The 17,982-nt window shown below is 51.8% G+C and overlaps 7 protein-coding genes across 7 annotated transcripts; 5 read left to right on the top strand and 2 right to left on the bottom strand.

The window, feature by feature from the left end:
* Nucleotides 1–402: 402 nt before the first annotated feature.
* On the bottom strand, nucleotides 403–3,596 carry MAA_01812 (Armadillo-type fold domain containing protein; the record flags this gene model as incomplete). The annotated part of the gene is made up of 3 exons (XM_007819810.1): nucleotides 403–1,398; nucleotides 1,459–3,203; nucleotides 3,302–3,596. The coding sequence occupies 3 exons, from the start codon at nucleotides 3,594–3,596 to the stop codon at nucleotides 403–405; spliced, it is 3,036 nt and encodes a 1,011-aa protein (XP_007818001.1).
* Nucleotides 3,597–7,112: 3,516 nt separating this feature from the next.
* MAA_01813 (cyclin-dependent protein kinase regulator Pho80) lies at nucleotides 7,113–8,387 on the top strand (the record flags this gene model as incomplete). Its single annotated transcript, XM_007819811.1, has 2 exons — nucleotides 7,113–7,789; nucleotides 7,910–8,387. 2 exons carry the CDS (start codon nucleotides 7,113–7,115, stop codon nucleotides 8,385–8,387), a joined length of 1,155 nt encoding a protein of 384 aa, XP_007818002.1.
* A 1,350-nt stretch (nucleotides 8,388–9,737) lies between these two features.
* MAA_01814 (Ankyrin repeat protein) lies at nucleotides 9,738–12,176 on the top strand (the record flags this gene model as incomplete). The annotated part of the gene is made up of 1 exon (XM_007819812.1): nucleotides 9,738–12,176. One exon carries the CDS (start codon nucleotides 9,738–9,740, stop codon nucleotides 12,174–12,176), a length of 2,439 nt encoding a protein of 812 aa, XP_007818003.1.
* A 462-nt stretch (nucleotides 12,177–12,638) lies between these two features.
* On the top strand, nucleotides 12,639–13,296 carry MAA_01815 (cyclin-dependent protein kinase regulator pho80; the record flags this gene model as incomplete). The annotated part of the gene is made up of 2 exons (XM_007819813.1): nucleotides 12,639–13,153; nucleotides 13,227–13,296. The coding sequence occupies 2 exons, from the start codon at nucleotides 12,639–12,641 to the stop codon at nucleotides 13,294–13,296; spliced, it is 585 nt and encodes a 194-aa protein (XP_007818004.1).
* Nucleotides 13,297–14,039: 743 nt separating this feature from the next.
* MAA_01816 (Histone chaperone domain CHZ) lies at nucleotides 14,040–14,538 on the top strand (the record flags this gene model as incomplete). The annotated part of the gene is made up of 3 exons (XM_007819814.1): nucleotides 14,040–14,213; nucleotides 14,279–14,291; nucleotides 14,357–14,538. 3 exons carry the CDS (start codon nucleotides 14,040–14,042, stop codon nucleotides 14,536–14,538), a joined length of 369 nt encoding a protein of 122 aa, XP_007818005.1.
* A 1,014-nt stretch (nucleotides 14,539–15,552) lies between these two features.
* Nucleotides 15,553–16,230, top strand: MAA_01817 (uncharacterized protein; the record flags this gene model as incomplete). The annotated part of the gene is made up of 1 exon (XM_007819815.1): nucleotides 15,553–16,230. The coding sequence occupies one exon, from the start codon at nucleotides 15,553–15,555 to the stop codon at nucleotides 16,228–16,230; it is 678 nt and encodes a 225-aa protein (XP_007818006.1).
* A 667-nt stretch (nucleotides 16,231–16,897) lies between these two features.
* Nucleotides 16,898–17,982, bottom strand: MAA_01818 (Anaphase-promoting complex, subunit 15/MND2; the record flags this gene model as incomplete). The annotated part of the gene is made up of 2 exons (XM_007819816.1): nucleotides 16,898–17,887; nucleotides 17,947–17,982. The coding sequence occupies 2 exons, from the start codon at nucleotides 17,980–17,982 to the stop codon at nucleotides 16,898–16,900; spliced, it is 1,026 nt and encodes a 341-aa protein (XP_007818007.1).

Raw genomic sequence — 17,982 nt, 5'->3', positions numbered from 1 at the left:
CTTCGATATATGGTTTGCGATGCATTCGTCACGGTGAGGCGAGGCTCGCAGACTGCTGCGACGCTGGAGCGTACGTACACGAAGGATGGGTTGATTTAGACTATACAGCTTAGGACTACCCTATCAAGACAGAATATGAATGCCGCAACGTCAACTAATATATACACAAAGCCGGTGCCTACTCACCAACATGTAGGCTGACCTACAATAATGAATTCTTTGAATGCTTCAGCTCAGTCATAACGAACCGCCACGAACCGTCATACGGAACCTTTGATAACGCATGTCCTGCCATCACGACCAAGAAATTCGACTCCAACGCCCCAAGTGACTAGCTGTTGCCACTGTCGCCGTAATGATCAAGCATGCTTGTCTTCAGTCGCTCTTCTTCACACCGGGCCCTTAATAGGTCGCTTGGTCTATTTGAAACGTAGCCGTCTTCGCCCTCTCACGCACATCCAAGTCCCGATCGTGTTGCTTCAACGTCTCCATTTTGGAATAGAAACCGAGCCTTTTCAACTCCTGTGCTCGGTGTGAACAGGCCTGTGCCTCGGTCTCGTCGTCATGCCAAGTCAGGTTGATAACAAGGTGACAAAGCGATACCCGCACGCCTCGATCCTTGCTGTTAACTTGCTGGGCAAGGAGCTTCAAAAGCTCTGTTTGCGCGATAACGAGCTGGCGATGTCGGTGGATACTAGCGGCCATGTGGACGAGGATGCATATGACGGCCACAATAATCTTGGCTTGCGGATGGAGCACCCGAGTCCCTCCAGCACTGACCAGAGTCCTTCTTGAGAACGGATGTAGAACCTTTGATCGTAGTTTTGATGCCAGGATCTCAAAGAGTCGGTCTTGGCCGAGTTGGCTAAACAAGTGATCAATCATCTCGGTGGTTTCACTGGGAGCCTCTGATGATACGCCAGATTCCGGTCTCCCGATGAAGTTTCTTATGAAATCTAGGCCTTGTTCCTGGATCGCCAGCTTGTCGTTTCGTGCCTTTCTAGTTGGATTGAGCTCCGCCTCACGTACAGAAGCCAGCCGGTCCTCCACCTGTCGTAGCCTCGATGATCGAGAAGCATCTAGTTCTCGTATAGTCCCATTAGTTCCGAAGAACCATCGCAGAGGTTCGTCAGACTGTTGCATGTCCATGTCCTCGTCCAAATCATCGGCTGATGATTCTTTGGCTTTCAGAGCAAAGAAAGAAGTTTCTTGGTCGTCGTCGCGAATCAATTGCATCAACCACCCTGGCTGAAGCTGCTCTAGGCATGCTTTCTTCAGATCTGGTCCCACGGCATCCACGAAATGCTTTAATGCCCACAGGGCATTTAACCGTAGGGAGTGATTATCAGAGTGAGCATGTTCGCATAGTACCTTCATTACTCCTTTTTCGGTAAGAAGCTGTTTGGAAGGTTGTCAGTATCGAACCGCCAAGTTCTTCTAAATGGAGGGCAAACGAACCTCTCTGACCGGGCTGACCTCCACAACAAGGTTGATGACAGTGGCCGTGGCAGCAATCTGAATGGTGATGTCTGGATGGCTCATGAAGCGGAATATAGGTATACTAACTGCATGATCCACCAGAGCCGTCCGTAAGATGCTAACCGACCGAGCCAATGTCCTTACTACATGGCAGCCAGCAATGATGACGGACTGCGGGTTTGTGCCGTAAGTCGATACTGGCCCAGTCCGCGCAGTATCGTTGAGTGGTTTGTCTTTTGCCTGCTTCGGCTTTCTAGGAAATTCGCTAAGAGACTCGACTACAAATGGGACAAAGTCTTCTGCGATAAGAGCTTTCCTGTAATCCTCTTTGCCTGCAGACAATGCACCTATAGCCTTCAGTGCAGATTCACGGAGGCGAATTCGGTGAGCGAGCAAGGGATTCTGGCCATTCTCCCCGAGTTGTGCAAGAGGCAATGTGCTCTCAACATCCATCCCTGTATCCGGATTCGGCGACCAGTACTTGGGGTGCCTCATGTCCTCTACAGGCTGGTATGCCCGTCTCAGAAGCCTTGTGAGGACTTTAACAGCATCGCAGTCAAACGCGGCCTTTTGTAGGTATTCACTGTCTGTAATGGTTCTGGCAAGAATAGCCGGAGCCTTCTCCAAGATTTGAAGTTGACTTGTCTCAAAGGAATCTAGGAGTTCGACTCCGTCCTTGTCATTCTTTGAGATCATGCCCACAAGAATGGGGACCACAAGTAGGCCAATGCTGGTCTCTCGAATACCCTTTCTACCAAGCCCAGCCTTGAAAAGCGCGGCAAGAACCGCGGCTGCCATCAACCGATCGTAATCATTCAGTGATCGCACTAGATGGATGAGCCATGGAATGAATGGGCTCTCAATATCCTCAGCAGAGACGTCGACGGTATTTCCTAATGCTTGGAATCGAGGCGAGTCCCACACAGCAGACACAGCAGACGAGCCAAACTTGCTCAGCGATGTTCTGCTAGAAGTCCTAGAGTCGGATCGATCTGGGGTGGGAAAAGACGATGCAGCGGCTGATGGCGTTCTCGATGTCGTAATAGGAAGAGAGGGGAGAATAAACTCCATAGCAGTTAAGCCGTTGTGTCTTGGTGGCAGCGCCTGCTGTGAATCCCGCGGATCCCCGTATGGTTCAAACTTGATGCTTGGGAAAATTGCTAGCAAGGAAGGCGAGCAGATCAGTCTGTTCGCCCGGTATTTGGAGTCACCAATAATGCAGCTGATGGCCTCGAGAATAGGTCCAATTTGGGCACCAGGGTTGGCCGCTTCGGGAAACACCTCGTGAAGCCCATCACTGTACGCATGCTCTTCCGCACCTGGCACGACAAGGCCATCTGCAACTGCAAACCTTGCCAATTGAGCAGCCAAGGAGTCTAGAATACCGCCCACGGTAAGGGCATGTTGGTGCCTGTCTTCTCGACACAGACGACTTATCAAGGTAGATGCGAGAACAACTTGGGACTGGAGGATATATTTCGAGGACGTCATCGAGAGCATCGCATGGAGCGACTCAATATGGTGGGAAGTGAAGACATTGTCGGCGAGAGTCTGTACATCGAGAGGTGACGGCGAAACGGCCAGACGGGCGGCAGAAGTGATGTCGAGGAGCGCTCTCAGAGAAGAAACGACCACCTGTGGGGGACTCGTGTAGGGCGAGATGTTTCCCAAAATGGCCGGTACGACACGAGCTGCGTGTAAAGGGTGAAGAAACGCGGGTCCACCTAGGTGCAACGAATTAGAAGACGGGCAAATAGAATTGGTGAAGGGTGGCCGAGGACGCATAAGCGACAAGCCGCCGGGAGGGGAGTCATCGTCGTACCGTTGGCAAAGCTTGCGACGAGCTGCAGGGCCTGGAGCTTGACAGAGTCGTCATCGGATAGAGGCCGCGACGGAGGCTGGACAGTAGCATCTTTTCCGTTCAATTTTGCGGGTGAACGGTTGGAATACAGAGTTCTGACTATGGGTTCAAGAACGCCGAGGCCAATCCATGCCTCCTTCTTCTGCACATGGCCAACTATTTCATTCTTGAGAGCCTGCAGGGCTGCCGTCTGCTCGGGCAGTGACTTTGCATTCCGCAGCTGTGCTAGAATCGGCGAATTCTGCGGTCGAGCCATGGGAGCTGTTCAACGAAACGGAGCTACAATTGATGTTGCTCTCGTTTGTTGGCGCATCGGCATCACGAGGGAGCGGATATCCGTGACGCCCGATTCCCAAGGTCCTACCCGGGTTTCCTGCGCTAGTCTATAGAGGATAATCGATCGTTACAGCAAGATGATGGTCCCAAGTGCAGTGTCGATGGCAAGCGAAAAATCGATGTCGGGGGAGCAAAGCTGTGAATCTACAACGTAACGAAGCTCGATGATGCCCATTGTTGTAGTAACGGGTTTGGTGACATTAAGTTGGGGGGCACGTGCTTTCCGTTTATCTTATCGGCTAAAGTAAGTTGGCGCGCATCTTGGCATGCAGTGGGCAAAGCCTACCGGACCTACCTGCCAAAGTACTAGGTACAGGAAAGAGCATTGCAATCCTGAAATCGTCAGCCAGCAGTAGCAAGACACGATGTTGAGTGCTACCTGGACAGTATGGTACTCTGCAAAATATGAGAAGCATACATAAGAGCAACAAAGAAAATAAAAATTGCTCGGTGCTAGAAAATATTGTGCAAACACGACTTCATCAGACTCGACCAAGACCGAGGATTAGCCGAGAACTCGTACAACAAGATGAGGTGCAAGCATTTCCGCCAGCTACCCTGGAGACACCATCTTCCAACTGAGCATATATACCTACCGATGTACGGAGTAGGTATGCTTATTCGCCATGGCTCTCTGGATCTTCGTTACCCCTAGTCTGTGTATCGCTGACCCAGCATTCGTCTAGCCGTCCACTGCTAAAGAATCATGCCGTCTGCTGAAATACCAGTACAACTTTGGTGCGAGTGACAAACCTAGCCGCGCTGAGAAAACAGCACCCCACCTTCGAAGTCGGGTTTACGACGGGGTTCGATATTTATCCTAGTCGCGATTTACCCCGGAATCGTGATAATACTGTATCATGGGTATTTCTAGAAGGCACCGGGTGCTAAAATATCGTCAACCCGATATCCCTACCGAATTAGCTTCTTCAAGAGCATCCAACTCCCGGCCAATCGAGGACACGAGTTGACCGCGGACCTCCGCGAGAGGCGGCGGCGTCGATGGAACTCCACATCCGCCGCGTCGGGCAGGCCCTCACACAAGGACCAAAATAGAAAATCCTGTTTGCCATTGATTGGATACTGGCCCGGTGAATGCATTCGGTCTCGGATGGCACATGCTTCGTTTTCCTCCGCAAAGCAAGTACGTGTTGTCAAGCAAGACAAGATGCAAGAACCTCCTTTTGATGTTATGTGTGTGTCAAAACCTGTCGGGCCAGAGTCTGCCTTTGCAAGCAGTCGGTTTTACTCACTTGACGACAGCAAACCACCCAGGCAGCAAACAGGGCGTAAATGAGACAACGTACATGCCGCTGCAGGTACGAATCAGGTAGCCCTATGCTAACACGAGGGTTGGTCGAGGCAGGGTATTTGCTCTCCGGGTTGATGGCCAATGTCTCTGATTGTGACGTGCGTCGTACAACATACTACGGAGTACTCGGTAAGTTTATTGAGACGACCGAGGAGGCTCGAGGGTCCATTTCCAACAAACATCCATTCTTGCTCCCTCGCCTCCACTGACTAGCATGGGATGGAGTGATTAATTTACCCATACTAGACCTGCTCGAGGATTGATCTGGGGTGCAGTGAGTGCTTGCATTAGTTACCCAGGTAGGTAGGTATGTGCGTATGTACTCCGGGGTAGAGCTTGGGAACCATTGGGAAACCCGAGGGAGAAATCTTTGATACTAGGAATCTTGCCGACAACCGGTGTGGCTCCCATGGACAAAGCTATTCTGGGCATTGTCGAGTGGATGGATGGTGGTCTGGGGGCTGGGTCAAGCAAAGCCTTGCTTGGAATTACTGAGAAGTTAGCATATACTTCGCTCGTCTGTCCTTACGGAGTATACATGCTCCTATAAGAGCACTACACAATACAGATACACTGACTGACAAGACCAAAATGGACGGTGCGATCATGAGTACTGCAAGCCACGATCATACCAACAGGCGGCAGCAAATTGCGCTTGAGTCGCCCAGCATCATCTGATGATGCGGAGTACTCCGCGCGTTTCTCGTGCCTCTAGAGAAGAAACCTCCGGAACGGAAATGCAAGCCATTTTTCTCTCGCAAGAGAGGCCCACTTGGTTCAAATATCAAAGATGGTCGCTTTGCCCACTAGCGGAGTCGCAGACTCGAATGCAGTTCGCGGGCTGGCCGAGCGATGCCAGTGGTGCTCGAGCGGAGGGGCTGAGAGGTCAAGAAGGTGACGTTGGTGATGCATGTTGCCCCACGTGAAGTTGGCAGCATTTTGGACATGTCGGAGCCCGCAGACCCCGCCGGCCGGGGGAGTCTGACGAGTGCAAGTGCCAACATTTAGCGATGACAATTCGAACCAGCAGGTTGACCAGTTGACTTGAGTGGACCAGAGCGCACCGGACAGCTGGAGGCATTGACCTGACGGGGCCACAGGGGGAACAAGGGGCGCGCCCCCCGGGGGGCAGCAGGCACATTGTACATACATGTAGGGCGTCCAGTCGCTGGCACCTGAGGCCAGTTGGCACCAACCAGCTTGGACACCCATAATGTGGTGGGTCATTGTCTGCATGTGGTGGTCGTAGTTGCCCAATTCAATTGGCGTTCCCTCATTTGCCTTTCTCTCCAACTCTTCAAAATGTTGCCAGTTTCCTTGCTTCACCATAGTACCTCCCATACTGTCTTTGTCTTGATTTATTGATTCGTTTTTGTCTCCAACTAGGCAACTGTGAGGCCACCAACTGACCTCCATAATTGCCATTGCATCACTTGAGCACGTCCTAAAGAGGGTGTGTGCTCTAACCACTCGACGGTCTCGCGCTTAACCAAACAGCCGCCGTCTTCAGCTACCACTAGTTGGAACTTTCCGCCACCTGCACTCGGCCGTCATCCATCATCCGCAGATCGATCGCCCTGTCCCGACCCTGGCAGTCAAGACGTTCGCTCGCTTCTCGAGTTGAGCTGCAACCTGCGTGCCAAGTCCCGAGTTCTGCAGACAAAAGTCATCTGAACAATCTCGACCAGCGAACCAACACGTCGCCATCGCCGTTGAAAGACGCTTCCGCCTCGTCTACTCGAGTGCCCAACCCTCAAGTACAAACGTGTTGCGCTCGTCGTGGTCGTCGCACTCGTCGCACTCATTGTACTCGCTGTGCTCAGCTCCCATATCGCCGCCTTGCGAACAGGGCGAGTCCCACGACCACAGCCAAGGGCATTTTTTTTTCCTTTGCAAGATAGGGAACCACCTTATTCTGTTGTTCAATGAATTGTCTTGGCTGTCTTGGTGCCGTCCGCGCAGTCGATCCAAAGCGACGAGGTCCTAGAGCTTTTCCGTAACCACGCGCATCTCATTGTCGCATTGCCGCACGGAAGCACCATAATCGCAAGCAACCAATTGGCATTCGCCGGGCACAGGGCCTAAAAGCATCGTCTCGGTGCAGACGACGATGCGCTGTCCACCATGTTGAAGACATCCCCAATTCTCACCGGCTCAGCCAATGCGTCGCCTACCAGCTTTCGCCGCGGTCATGCAACGCCTCCGTCCCCCCAAGCATCTCCTCGATTGGCACCATCAACCTCGACCGCACGTCTGCATCGGTCAGCGACTACGTCTTCGCCAAAGGCTACCTCCAATTCCCCTCGTCGCCGGCACGCGAAACCAACCGAATCGGCTGTCGACGGCCGTGTGCATCATGACGGTGTCACTTCGCGCCAGAAGATCTACCAACTCCCTCCATCGCCGCAGCCGCAGCCCCAAAACATTGTCACGCCTGCGGCTTCCGGCTCTCTGCCAAGCGGAACACCTGCGCACCCTCAACCATCAACCGGATCTGACAACGATGCTCAGAAAGTCTTGTCACCAAACAAGCGAAGGGTGTCTCCTGGTCGCCTGAATGATGATACGCCCGCCACCTCACAGACTGGTGAGAGCATTGCGGGTCGTGCGCCATCATCTGCAATAACTACTGCGCCGAAGCGAGCAAGGACTAGTGGGGAGCCAAAAATTTTGCCTCAGCGCTACGAGCTTTGTGCAGTAGAAGACATTGTGGAGCTGATAGCTCACATGTTGGCTGAGTTGATTTCGACAAATGACGCCATTCGGATATCGAGCGGAGGGTTAACACGTTTTCATTCCAGGTACGTTCCCCAAGGCTGCAAAAGCCACGGTCTGATAGAACCCTTACTTTTTACCAATCTGTACCAAAAAAAAAACCTGTCTTCTGCCTATGCATGGTGCCCCTGACATAGAGATTACAGGACTGCGCCAGGCATATCTGTACGAGACTACCTTCACCGCCTGGCGAGACACGCTACACTTACACCTCCTCTACTTCTCTCCATGGTGTATTACATTGATCGTTTATGCGCCTTGTATCCCGAATTCACGATAAACACTCTCACGGTTCATCGATTCTTGATCACAGCAGCCACTGTAGCTGCCAAGGGGCTTTCCGACTCATTCTGGAACAACACGACTTACGCTAGGGTTGGCGGCGTCCGGGTTGCCGAGTTGAAGATGTTAGAGCTAGAGTTTCTCTATAGGGTGGATTGGAAAATCGTGCCTAATCCAGAGGTGCTCGTTGCATACTATCGGGGTTTGGTAGAGCGGACACCTCAATACGCACTGGAGTCTGACGGTTCCTCAGACGACTCGTCCATTGGCGACGATGAAGATGTTGATGAAGAGGAACAGAGGCGGCAGCAGAAAGAGGAGGTTCAAACTTGGCAGGAGTAGGATGCAAGGATGATACCCAATTAGACGACTAAATGGAAACGCACGGCTACATGTGGGGTGAATTGCTGGGGGGTTATGACAAACGATGTACGACTGTTGGCCATTCAAAATTTGTACAAATGTCTTCATCACTATATTGGGGTTGAGAAGGACACGGCCATGATTAGAAGCGGGGACAGCTGCCTTCGTGCTTTGTCCTTGTCTTTTTTTCCACCTTTCTTCTTTTCTTCTTTTTTTTTTGTTCTCTCCTTGCATCTTGGAGCATATTGCATTCTGGCGTTGTATGGTTCCGGCGTTGCGCTTTGTTCATGCCAACGGCTGTTGAAAGGCATTGAGTTTTGTCGTAAGGGAGCGGGGTATGCGGATAGGACCTGAACAGTTGAATATACGAGGACGAGTTCCCATATTGACGATCCATCACCTGAAGTACTTGCAGCTGGGTGCTCTTCATGTGCCTCTCGTGTATGTACTTGAACAGGCAGGATATCCGAGGTGACCTGACGCCATTTTGATTAACCTGGGTCGGGTAGATTAGTACCTCTACGTATCTCGGGTACTCAGTGGTGCAGATCACATCCAAAAGGGCAGGAGTCACGGGGTAACCTGCTTCAATATTCCACCAGCGCGTCGCCCCGACCTCTTTTCACCAGCTTCTCCATCCTGTCCCGTCACCGCTATGAGTTGCAAACGCGATATTTATTCCAACGGCTTTGCGAGCCCTCGTTCATTAAGGTCCTCTGCAGCGTCGCATTACGACGATGGTGCAACCAGAACTGTCCGCATGCTGTACGCGCGGTGACTAAAAGCTAATGTCACGCAGAAGCTTTGACGTGAAGAAGCGCACAAAAGTTCGCGTCTGTACTTCTAGCTGAAAAGAAGCTTTGATGTGAGGACCGCGCGAAAGCACGCAGCTGTACTCTTTGGCCGAACAGATGGGGTTTTTTTTTTCATTTCATTCCTTTTTCCTTTTCCAGCTGCGCTTTTCTTAGACCTAGGCTCAATGTTTACCATGTCGGTTGCCTGCAAGCCGCTGCTGTTTGTTTGTCCGCTGGCTTGGTTCTGTCATCCTATCAGCACCTGGTTGGTCTTTATGGGGCGCTATTATCCCCGGCAGCGTTTGCTTGCCTTGACATGGGCTTTCTCGCTTCAATGTCGGTGAGCGGCATGAAATTTGTTTGACAGGTTGTTCATGTTCAGAGAGTGAAGCGCGAGGCTTTTGTATCGTTTTGAAGAGGGCCGAAGTATATAGTGGTTGGCGCTGCCTGGTCCTACACTCACAGCATGGAAATCTAATCATACCTGCATTTGTGAATTCTATTTTCTATTCATTCGTTTTCGAAATCTTTTGTCATGTGGAAATTCGTTCTCATGCCCAACGAGATCAAGGGCATGGTGCTTGATCTCATGACAGCCAAAGACGTCTACGCCTTTACCAGAACAAGCAAAGACCATTACGGGGCCTTCCGTGGATTCCCCTGGAGGCGCTCAGATCCGATAGCCAGCACTGCACTTTCCCGGGAAATCCGAAGATGGGCGTTCGAAAACAAGCTCATCCGAGAGAAGGCGGCCACGGAGAGGCCGCACATCGCTACAGCCGAATGTGAGATCAACTACATTCTACGCATGAACCGTCGGGTACTGCAGCTGGGCCATTTTTGGCTGGCCGTGGAACTGGCGGACTGCAGTATCATATCGCGACTGGCTAAAGAAACCAATATTAAGGAAGAATGGGAGGAGTTTAGAGACTTGGACCTGGAGCACGAGAAACGCCAAATGTTCGATGATCTACTGAAGCTTTCACTAAAGCCTCCCACAAACGACCTTGCTGATGCTGTTCTTGATCTTCTCAAGATTGACAAATCACGTAATGACGCCAAAGGAGCCGATCGTCTCACTCAAGCCTTGCTTGTGGCGTGCCGCTTTGGCAACTTGGAACTGGTCCAAAAACTTATTGCGCTGGGTGCCGACCCCGAAGGAGTGTTTGAGCGTGAATGGCCGCTCATGGTGGCTTGCAACACCGGGAAAAGGGAGTTATTTGACCTTCTCCTCAAAAGCGGAGCCAGTATAAATGGAAGATATGTGAAGCCATCTCAGATTACAACTTTGGGAGCGGCGATTAAAGGGAATAATGCCGAGATTGTCCAGCATCTCCTCGACAACAAAGCATTCATCCAAGAAGTGAACAACACGATGTTTTGGGACGCGGACAAGTTGTTTCAGGGAGGTTCCGACTCCCGTGAACAACTTAAAATCAGGCAAATGTTATACGAGAGGTTAGATATCAAGCGAGCATGGTCCTTCCCCGACATCCCGGCATGGCTTCCTGGCGCCGTAAAAGCCAACAAATTGGATATGATGAAGCTGCTGTTGGAGCCTCTGTTGGAGCCTCTGTCGGAGCCTCTGTCGGAGCTTCTGTTGGAGCAGGCGGCAGATGAACCGACTTCTCCCCCCAAGCGCTGGAAAGCGTACGACGAACTGCTGGGCATCGCTTTGGATGAGCAATCTTACGATGTGGTTGACATTCTCCTCGACGCTTTCCCCCAAGTTTTTCGCTCCGAAAGACTCAACGCACTATCATGTAAAACCCGAGCCGGCATTCTTGACAGAGCCATGCAAACAGGCAATAGTGCCCTTTTTTATGCAGTTCTTTCAATCAAGGACCTGAGAAAGCAGAAGGGAAAGGGCGATACGCTCTTGCATTACATCAGAGAGCCGGGCGCAGCTGAGAAACTACTTCTTGCAAGTCACATCAGTATTGACGCTCTTTCAGAGTCGGGCGAAACTCCGCTGTCCACAGCCTGTTGTCAAAACAACATGCAGATGGTCGAATTCCTACTTCGTCGAAAACAAGATATGGGAGCCAAAGATCACCCGGGATGCAAGTGCTTCCAAGTGGCCGTAGAAAAGGCAGATGTCAAGTTGGTATGCTTGCTTCTTGAGTATGACGCCGATATAAGATGTGGGAGTGCAGATATCGCCACAAAGTTGTCCACGGCTATCCGCCATAAAAAATGGGCGGTACTCGAAGCTTTGCTTGTGAAAGGCCCGCCCGTATGCCTTTCAGTCTTTGAAAGAGCGGTGGAAGGCATGGGGGAATTAGTGGAATTTGCAACGCTGCTTATTCGATTGAATAAATACACAGAGGATGTGGCGAGAAGACTATTGGATATTGTGGTACAGGATTCACAAGTCAAGCTCAGTATCGTTGAGCGTCTGCTAGAAGGGGGAGCAGACCCGAGCCCATCTCAAGAAGATGCTCAAGAAGATGCCCAAGGATATACTGATAAAATAGACCCGCCTATAAGCTGGGCGTGTTTCCACGGACGCAAGGACATCGCCGAGATACTGTTCCATCATGGAGCTATAGTTGAGAATGATAAAGACGGGACATCACCTTCGAATCCCCAAGCGTGGACGACACTTCAGGCTGCCGTTGCGGGAGGACATATAGAAATGGTCCTTTGGTTGCTTGACGGCAAAGCAGACATCTCCCCGACAAAAGGAGACCGAGATAGTTGGCACAGCTTATGCATAGTCGCGGTCAAGGCGGGAATCGGCATGCTCAGATTTCTCCTTGAGCGAGGCAAAGCGTATCTGTCGCGTGACAGCATTGGGGACATGCTGAAGGAGGGTGTGCAAAGAAATCAAGTCGAGATTGTCCAATATTTGATACAGGATTTTGGTTTTACAAAGGCAGATATCGATCGCATGCATCTCTTGCACAGCGCGAGACAGAACAGACGGATGATGAAGACTCTGCAAAACTACGGAGCTGACATCAACTTTTGAATATGCGCGGCAGAACGGTACTCCATTACGCGGCACGGGATTGGGGCCGTTGGTCAGTCGCGTTTCTACTTTGACGTTGTGCAGACGCCACGATACGCGACAAGGATAAGAGCTTAGCCATTCCTGATGCTTACAGGGCCATGCTAGTTTCGGAGATGTTTTGAGAATTATACAGGCAGCAAAGAGGTGCAGGATCGAATGGTTGATTTCGAGTGCGATTGTGCTGGATAGGAAATGAAGAGCATGCTTGGCACAAGACGTCAGAATGAGGAGAGACATTCAGCCGTGATCGACCAGAGTCACCAGACTACAGCGGCGAGACCCACTACCTAGGGTAGGCCAGGGCCAATACGTTTCTCCGGTGCGCTTCCTGCCCCAGCTCACTCTCAACCACCAGACGTTCGTCATCACCCAGCTCTCAGAGCATCACGGTCAAATCTCGTCGCCTCCCGCCCGGCAACCATGCGAACAACAATTCTCCTCTCCGCGCTCTGCGCCGCCCTAACAATCCACGCCAACCCGCAAACTGCCGAAATCTCCATCCAACCCATTTCCTCTTCCCACCCTCAAGCCCCCCTCCCATTCGCCTCCATATCCTACGACCTCGCCGCCCTCGACTCTTCAACCATAACATCCTACGACGCTCCCGACATCCCCGACTCATCTTCCCTTGTCCGCATCGGCGTCTACGACCCCAAAGTCAAGTCCTGGCTCTCGGGAACAACGGTCGCCTCCACAGAGAACTTTGCCAAGGGGTACTCCCCCACCATCACAGTCTCCGTCAATTCGAGAGGGGACGTTCTAAGCGCTGCATTGAAGGGCGTACAGATTGACGCCGGGCAGACGAGGGATTTCGGCCCCAAGGTTGTGGTTTTGACGGAGGGAAGGGGCCCGCAACCGGTTCTGAATAAGCCAGTTGTTGTGTCAAAGGACGGAAAGAAGGTGGAGGAGGAGGTTGAGAAGACTTTCTTGCAAAAGTACGTTATATCCATGATTTTAGGAATTGAGTATTATGGGTATACAAAAGCTGGGCGTGCTGACCATTTACAGGTACTGGTGGATGATTGGCATTGCAGTGTTTATAGCGTTGAGTGGTGGCGGTGGAGAGCAGGGCAAATAGAGGAGGGCATAGAACATAGACATGTTAATCGATTGTATTATACGGACTTGGTGATTTGTTGGGCGGGTATTTCGCCATCCTTGATAGTACTCTCTCTGTAAGCGGCGGTGACGATGCTGGTACTGGAGCTACAGATTGTTACTCAATCACCATGGATACGGCTCCATTCGGGTTCAAGGACCAAACGACTTGAGAGTAACGGTACTCGAAGCTATTTGAGTTCCTAGAATGGTACACAAAGTACTTTATGCGTCGGATTCGTTCCTGTTAATGCGGCATAGGTGATGCCATACGTACGATACGACCACCGAGAGACTCTAATTCATATCATTACGCAAAGACAACGATCTACATTCTAACAAACAATCATTGATCTACCAAGCCTAAGCCTGCTGCATGTTTCTGTCCCGGCTTCAACAGCTGCGAAATCGAACTCATCCCTTGATGGACGCACGTGACCTAACTTTTCGAAATGCGCTAGCTAAATTTACTCTAGCGCCGTTGCTACGTACAAACAGAGGTGCTTTTGCTGTTCTCTGCTGGCCACAGCACCCACAGCACCTGCCCGGTTTAAGAGCCTGCCAGCGCCATGCAGAAAAGTGAACTGAAGCTCACCCCCATCTCATACGCCAAACTCACACTCACTCCCAGTCTTTTTTTTTCTCTAATTGCCCTTCTCATCATCTCACTCCAGCTCCGAAACCCCTCTAAATAGCATCGTGTCAACTTCAATCACTTCAACCATGGCTGAGAACGGCACAACTCTCCCCACCAACTCTTCCACCGAGGAGACCGGCTTTGCTCAGGGCAAGGGCAAGGGCAAGGCCGCCGCTGAGGGCGTTCCTCACACTGAGGATGCTGCCATGGATGAAGAGGACGAAGAGGATGATGATGATGATGACGACGACGAGGAAGAGGTATGTACCCAATTTTGCAAACTACCTTTTCCCATTCTGCTCAGCCAACTAACACGGATACCTAGAACGGCGAGGGCGGTAAGCGCAGTAGCCGGCGGCTCTGACACGGTACCAGCGCAACTTTGCTAATGATTTGTTTCTAGGCGACGAGGAAGACGGCATGGAGGAGATTGACCTGAACAACATTGTTGAGGGTGGCCGCCGCACACGCGGCACCGTCATCGACTTTGCCAAAGCCGCTGAGCAGCACCCCGTGGAGGAGGATGAGGACGAAGATGACGATGACTTCCAGCCTCCTACTGAGGACACTGAGATGTCGGGGTAGATGAACCCCATGAATGGGCGTAGGGCGAACTTGCGTATGAGCTACGAAAGCAAAAGCATGGTCCCATGGGCCCTGACGGGCATGGGTTTCTATCAAAAGTGAATTGGAACAACAAGAACGGATGTGGTATGACTGCGGGAATTCGCTTGCCTGCTGGTGGGTCGCCTTTGGATCTACATGTGTGGTTCTCCCGTGGATGGATATAAACGCAAGGGAGGCAATAGTGAGCTGTTATTTTTTTCCCGGTTGCTGGGTACAATTTTGAGCAACAATATTTGCTCGAAAGGGGGAAGCACAGTTAAATGAAAGCATTGCCGTTCAAATTCTAGTGTGGTGTGGTATACTGGGCTGCTTGTGCTCTCAGGAGTGTAGATGGCAGTCAGCTGGGTGAAGCACAAAAATATTTCCCGCTGCACGCCTAAAATTCAGTTCGAGAGCTCTTCAATCGGAACCTAGAACGGGTATCTTCATCGCCGCTGTTGAGGTTACCTAAAGCTTCACCTCTCGTGATAGGTACTTAGCTTGTTGCACTACGATGGAGCTAACGAGCTAGCCTGCAAAAGAGTTTAAAGAGATTTTGAAACGGTTCAAAAGCCATGCATTGATTTATATCACTTTTGCAGAAAACAATTAAACGTTGAGTCAACACATGTACCTTGGTCCTTTTAGAATACAGTAGACGCGATACTTCGAGGCTAACACGCTGGCACTCGCCATCCCAACGCAGGTCGGCACCGCCGCGGTACGTACCACCCGTCGCCAACCAGCCTACCAATCGCGTGCCACGGCTCACTTGCAGTCAATTCCCAGTCCCAAATGCAACACTTGTGGCGTCCATCTTCCGAACTTGCATCAAGACCACCTAAGCCATAACTCGACCCTGGAAGATGACATTTTAAATTTCGTTTCGTCCATTGTTTCTCCTCTTTTTCACTTTTCCCCCCTATTTTCCTTTGATATTACCTCCTCCCAGTCCGTTCCCGCACACCAGGAAAATAGCCCCCCCGTGCCATCATGGCCCAGCGGTCAGTCAACCTCCTATTTTCAAACCTCCCCCAAAGCGCCTCAACCACACAAAAGAAACCCAAACCAGCTTCCCCCACAGCAGACAAGCAAGCTAACCGGCATCCCAGGTTCGGCGCGTCGTCCCTCCACCAGCGCGACTCCCGCTCCGCCCTCTTCGAAGGCTACACGGGCGGCGACCACACTCCGCGCGGGCACAGTCCCAACCCCTACAACCCCGGGTACGCAGCGGCCTACCCCAACGGCGGCCACGGCGAGCGGCACGGCCTCGGCTACAGGGCCGCCACGCCAAACAGGAAGGGCCAATACAGCGATGCCGTGCTCGACGAGCTGGAGAGCCAGAACGAGGACCAGGTCGCCGGGATACTGGGCAAGGTCCGCACCCTCAAACATGTATGTGGCTCTTTTTCCCCGGGTACGAAACGCAAGTATACGCAGTGTGCTGACGGTGGCGGTGCGCAGATGACGGTGGCCATCGGCGACGAGATCCGCGAGTCCTCCGCCCTGGCGGATAAAATGAACGACGCCTTTGACGACGCGAGGATGCGCGTCAGGGGCACCATGAATAGGATGAAGATTATGGCCGAGCGGACGGGCGTGGGGTGGAGGCTGTGGCTGCTGTTCTTTGCGGCCGTCGGCATGCTCTTCTTCTACGTGTGGTTGTTCTGATGGGCTGGGCTGCACCCGGGGGGGGAAGAGAAAGGAATATCTTGGAGAGGTGAACCAAGTGGGTGGGTGGTTTTTTTCGGTTGAGCTTTGAAAAATGCATATGGCGGGCGTTATTCTTTTGGGGTATTTTTTCTTCTTCTTACTCTTGCATGGTGGGGGAGATTGAATTTTTAATACGAGGTTTGGATTTCGTCTGGCGGTGCCGCATGGACTTGAGATGCTGGTGCGTGCGACAACCGTGTTTAGGCCTTGATTATATTTGGGTCTACGAAATGAGATTCATCAATTGGGCATGCCGTGGCTTTGAGTTGAACGTTGCGTTGCCTTTGGTACGGGAAAGGAAGTGGTTTGCGGCACAAGGCCGGCCCGTCTATGTACTCGGGTAGGTGCCGCAATCATGTCAGTATACTAAATCACAATCACGGTATTCAAGTCACGGTGGGGCATGGGCCAGTAATGATAGACAGTTCAAGGTTTCATACTCAGTCGCTCCGGGCACTTCCAGCGCGGTATAGCATAAACTGAAGGGTTTATACTTGAAAATACCAAGTAATCCTGTTGTACACTCACGCCACCCACCATCATGGTATCGACCGCTCATCATCGACCACCAATTAATCATCAACTAACCTTCTTTATCGTGGGTATCATATTCATACTCGCGTATTCATCCATGTCGTCTCCTCTGGACAGGGCTACTGTCCATAAAACTACTCTCATCCTGACTCAGGATATTGCTCAAGTCCAAACTCTCCCTCCCCGAGACCCTTCTCCCCCGTAATGTCGGGCTCTGAGGCGGTGCCATCTGTGCCGTTCTTGGCACGAATCCAATATCCTGATCCTCTTGCTCTTCGTCACGCTCTTCGTCGTCGCTGCTGCTTAATTCAGCCTCGGAATCCGTGTGTTCGTACAGACCGCTCTCAGCTTCGGGGATATCATCGTCCAGGTTTGCCTCCATGCCATCATGCGCAAAGTCATCTTCGTCGAGCATGTGACCCTGGTGCTCTTCCTCGAGCTCTTCTACTCCGCCGTACATGTCATCGCCGTCGGGGTCCCCGCGGACAAGAGCTTCACGAAATGCGTCGTCGGTCATGCGCATACGTGCTGCCATTAGGTCATTTTGGCGTTCTTCGCGCAGAGCTTCATCGTCTAGTTCTTCTGGGTCTTCTGCTTCGAGTCCCTCTTCATCTCCGTCATCGTCTTCATCGTTGTCTCCCATGCCAAAGTGGTCATCGGCATCGGGAATCTCATCGTCGAGATCATGTGCGCCGTCTAGTTGTACATCATCCATCATGCCTTCGTCCGGCATGCCGCCTCCTTCCGCTTCGGCAAGTTCCTGAGCTAACTGTTCTCGACGCATGGCTTCCTGGTGCTCCTCTTGTTCACGCTTTTCCTCACGCATCTGGTGTAGGGTCTTGGCTACACCAGGTGGCCGTAGCCAACCGCTTCCAAAGTTTTGTACCTGTATTCGGCGTCGATTCATAAATTGCTCGTCGGCGGCGAGACGCGCGAGTGCTGTCCGTTCTATAATGTGACCTCTTGACCTTGATTGGCCAGAACCATGGTTATGGGTTGGTGAGTCTCCATGGTGCGTATCGTGCAGTCCCTGCGGTTGCGCGGTCCCTCCTCTGGACGACGTGTACCACAGCGAATGTGACTGGGAGATGATTGTCAGTAAAGTCAAATAACATCTGATAATGCAGGCACCAATCTTACATCTCGCGGGGTAAAGTCGGGGAGAGTCGTCAGCAT

This window comes from Metarhizium robertsii (assembly GCF_000187425.2).
Source record: "Metarhizium robertsii ARSEF 23 chromosome Unknown MAA_Scf_1, whole genome shotgun sequence".
Lineage (NCBI taxonomy): Eukaryota > Fungi > Ascomycota > Sordariomycetes > Hypocreales > Clavicipitaceae > Metarhizium > Metarhizium robertsii.
This window is presented reverse-complemented; position numbering and strand designations above follow the sequence as displayed.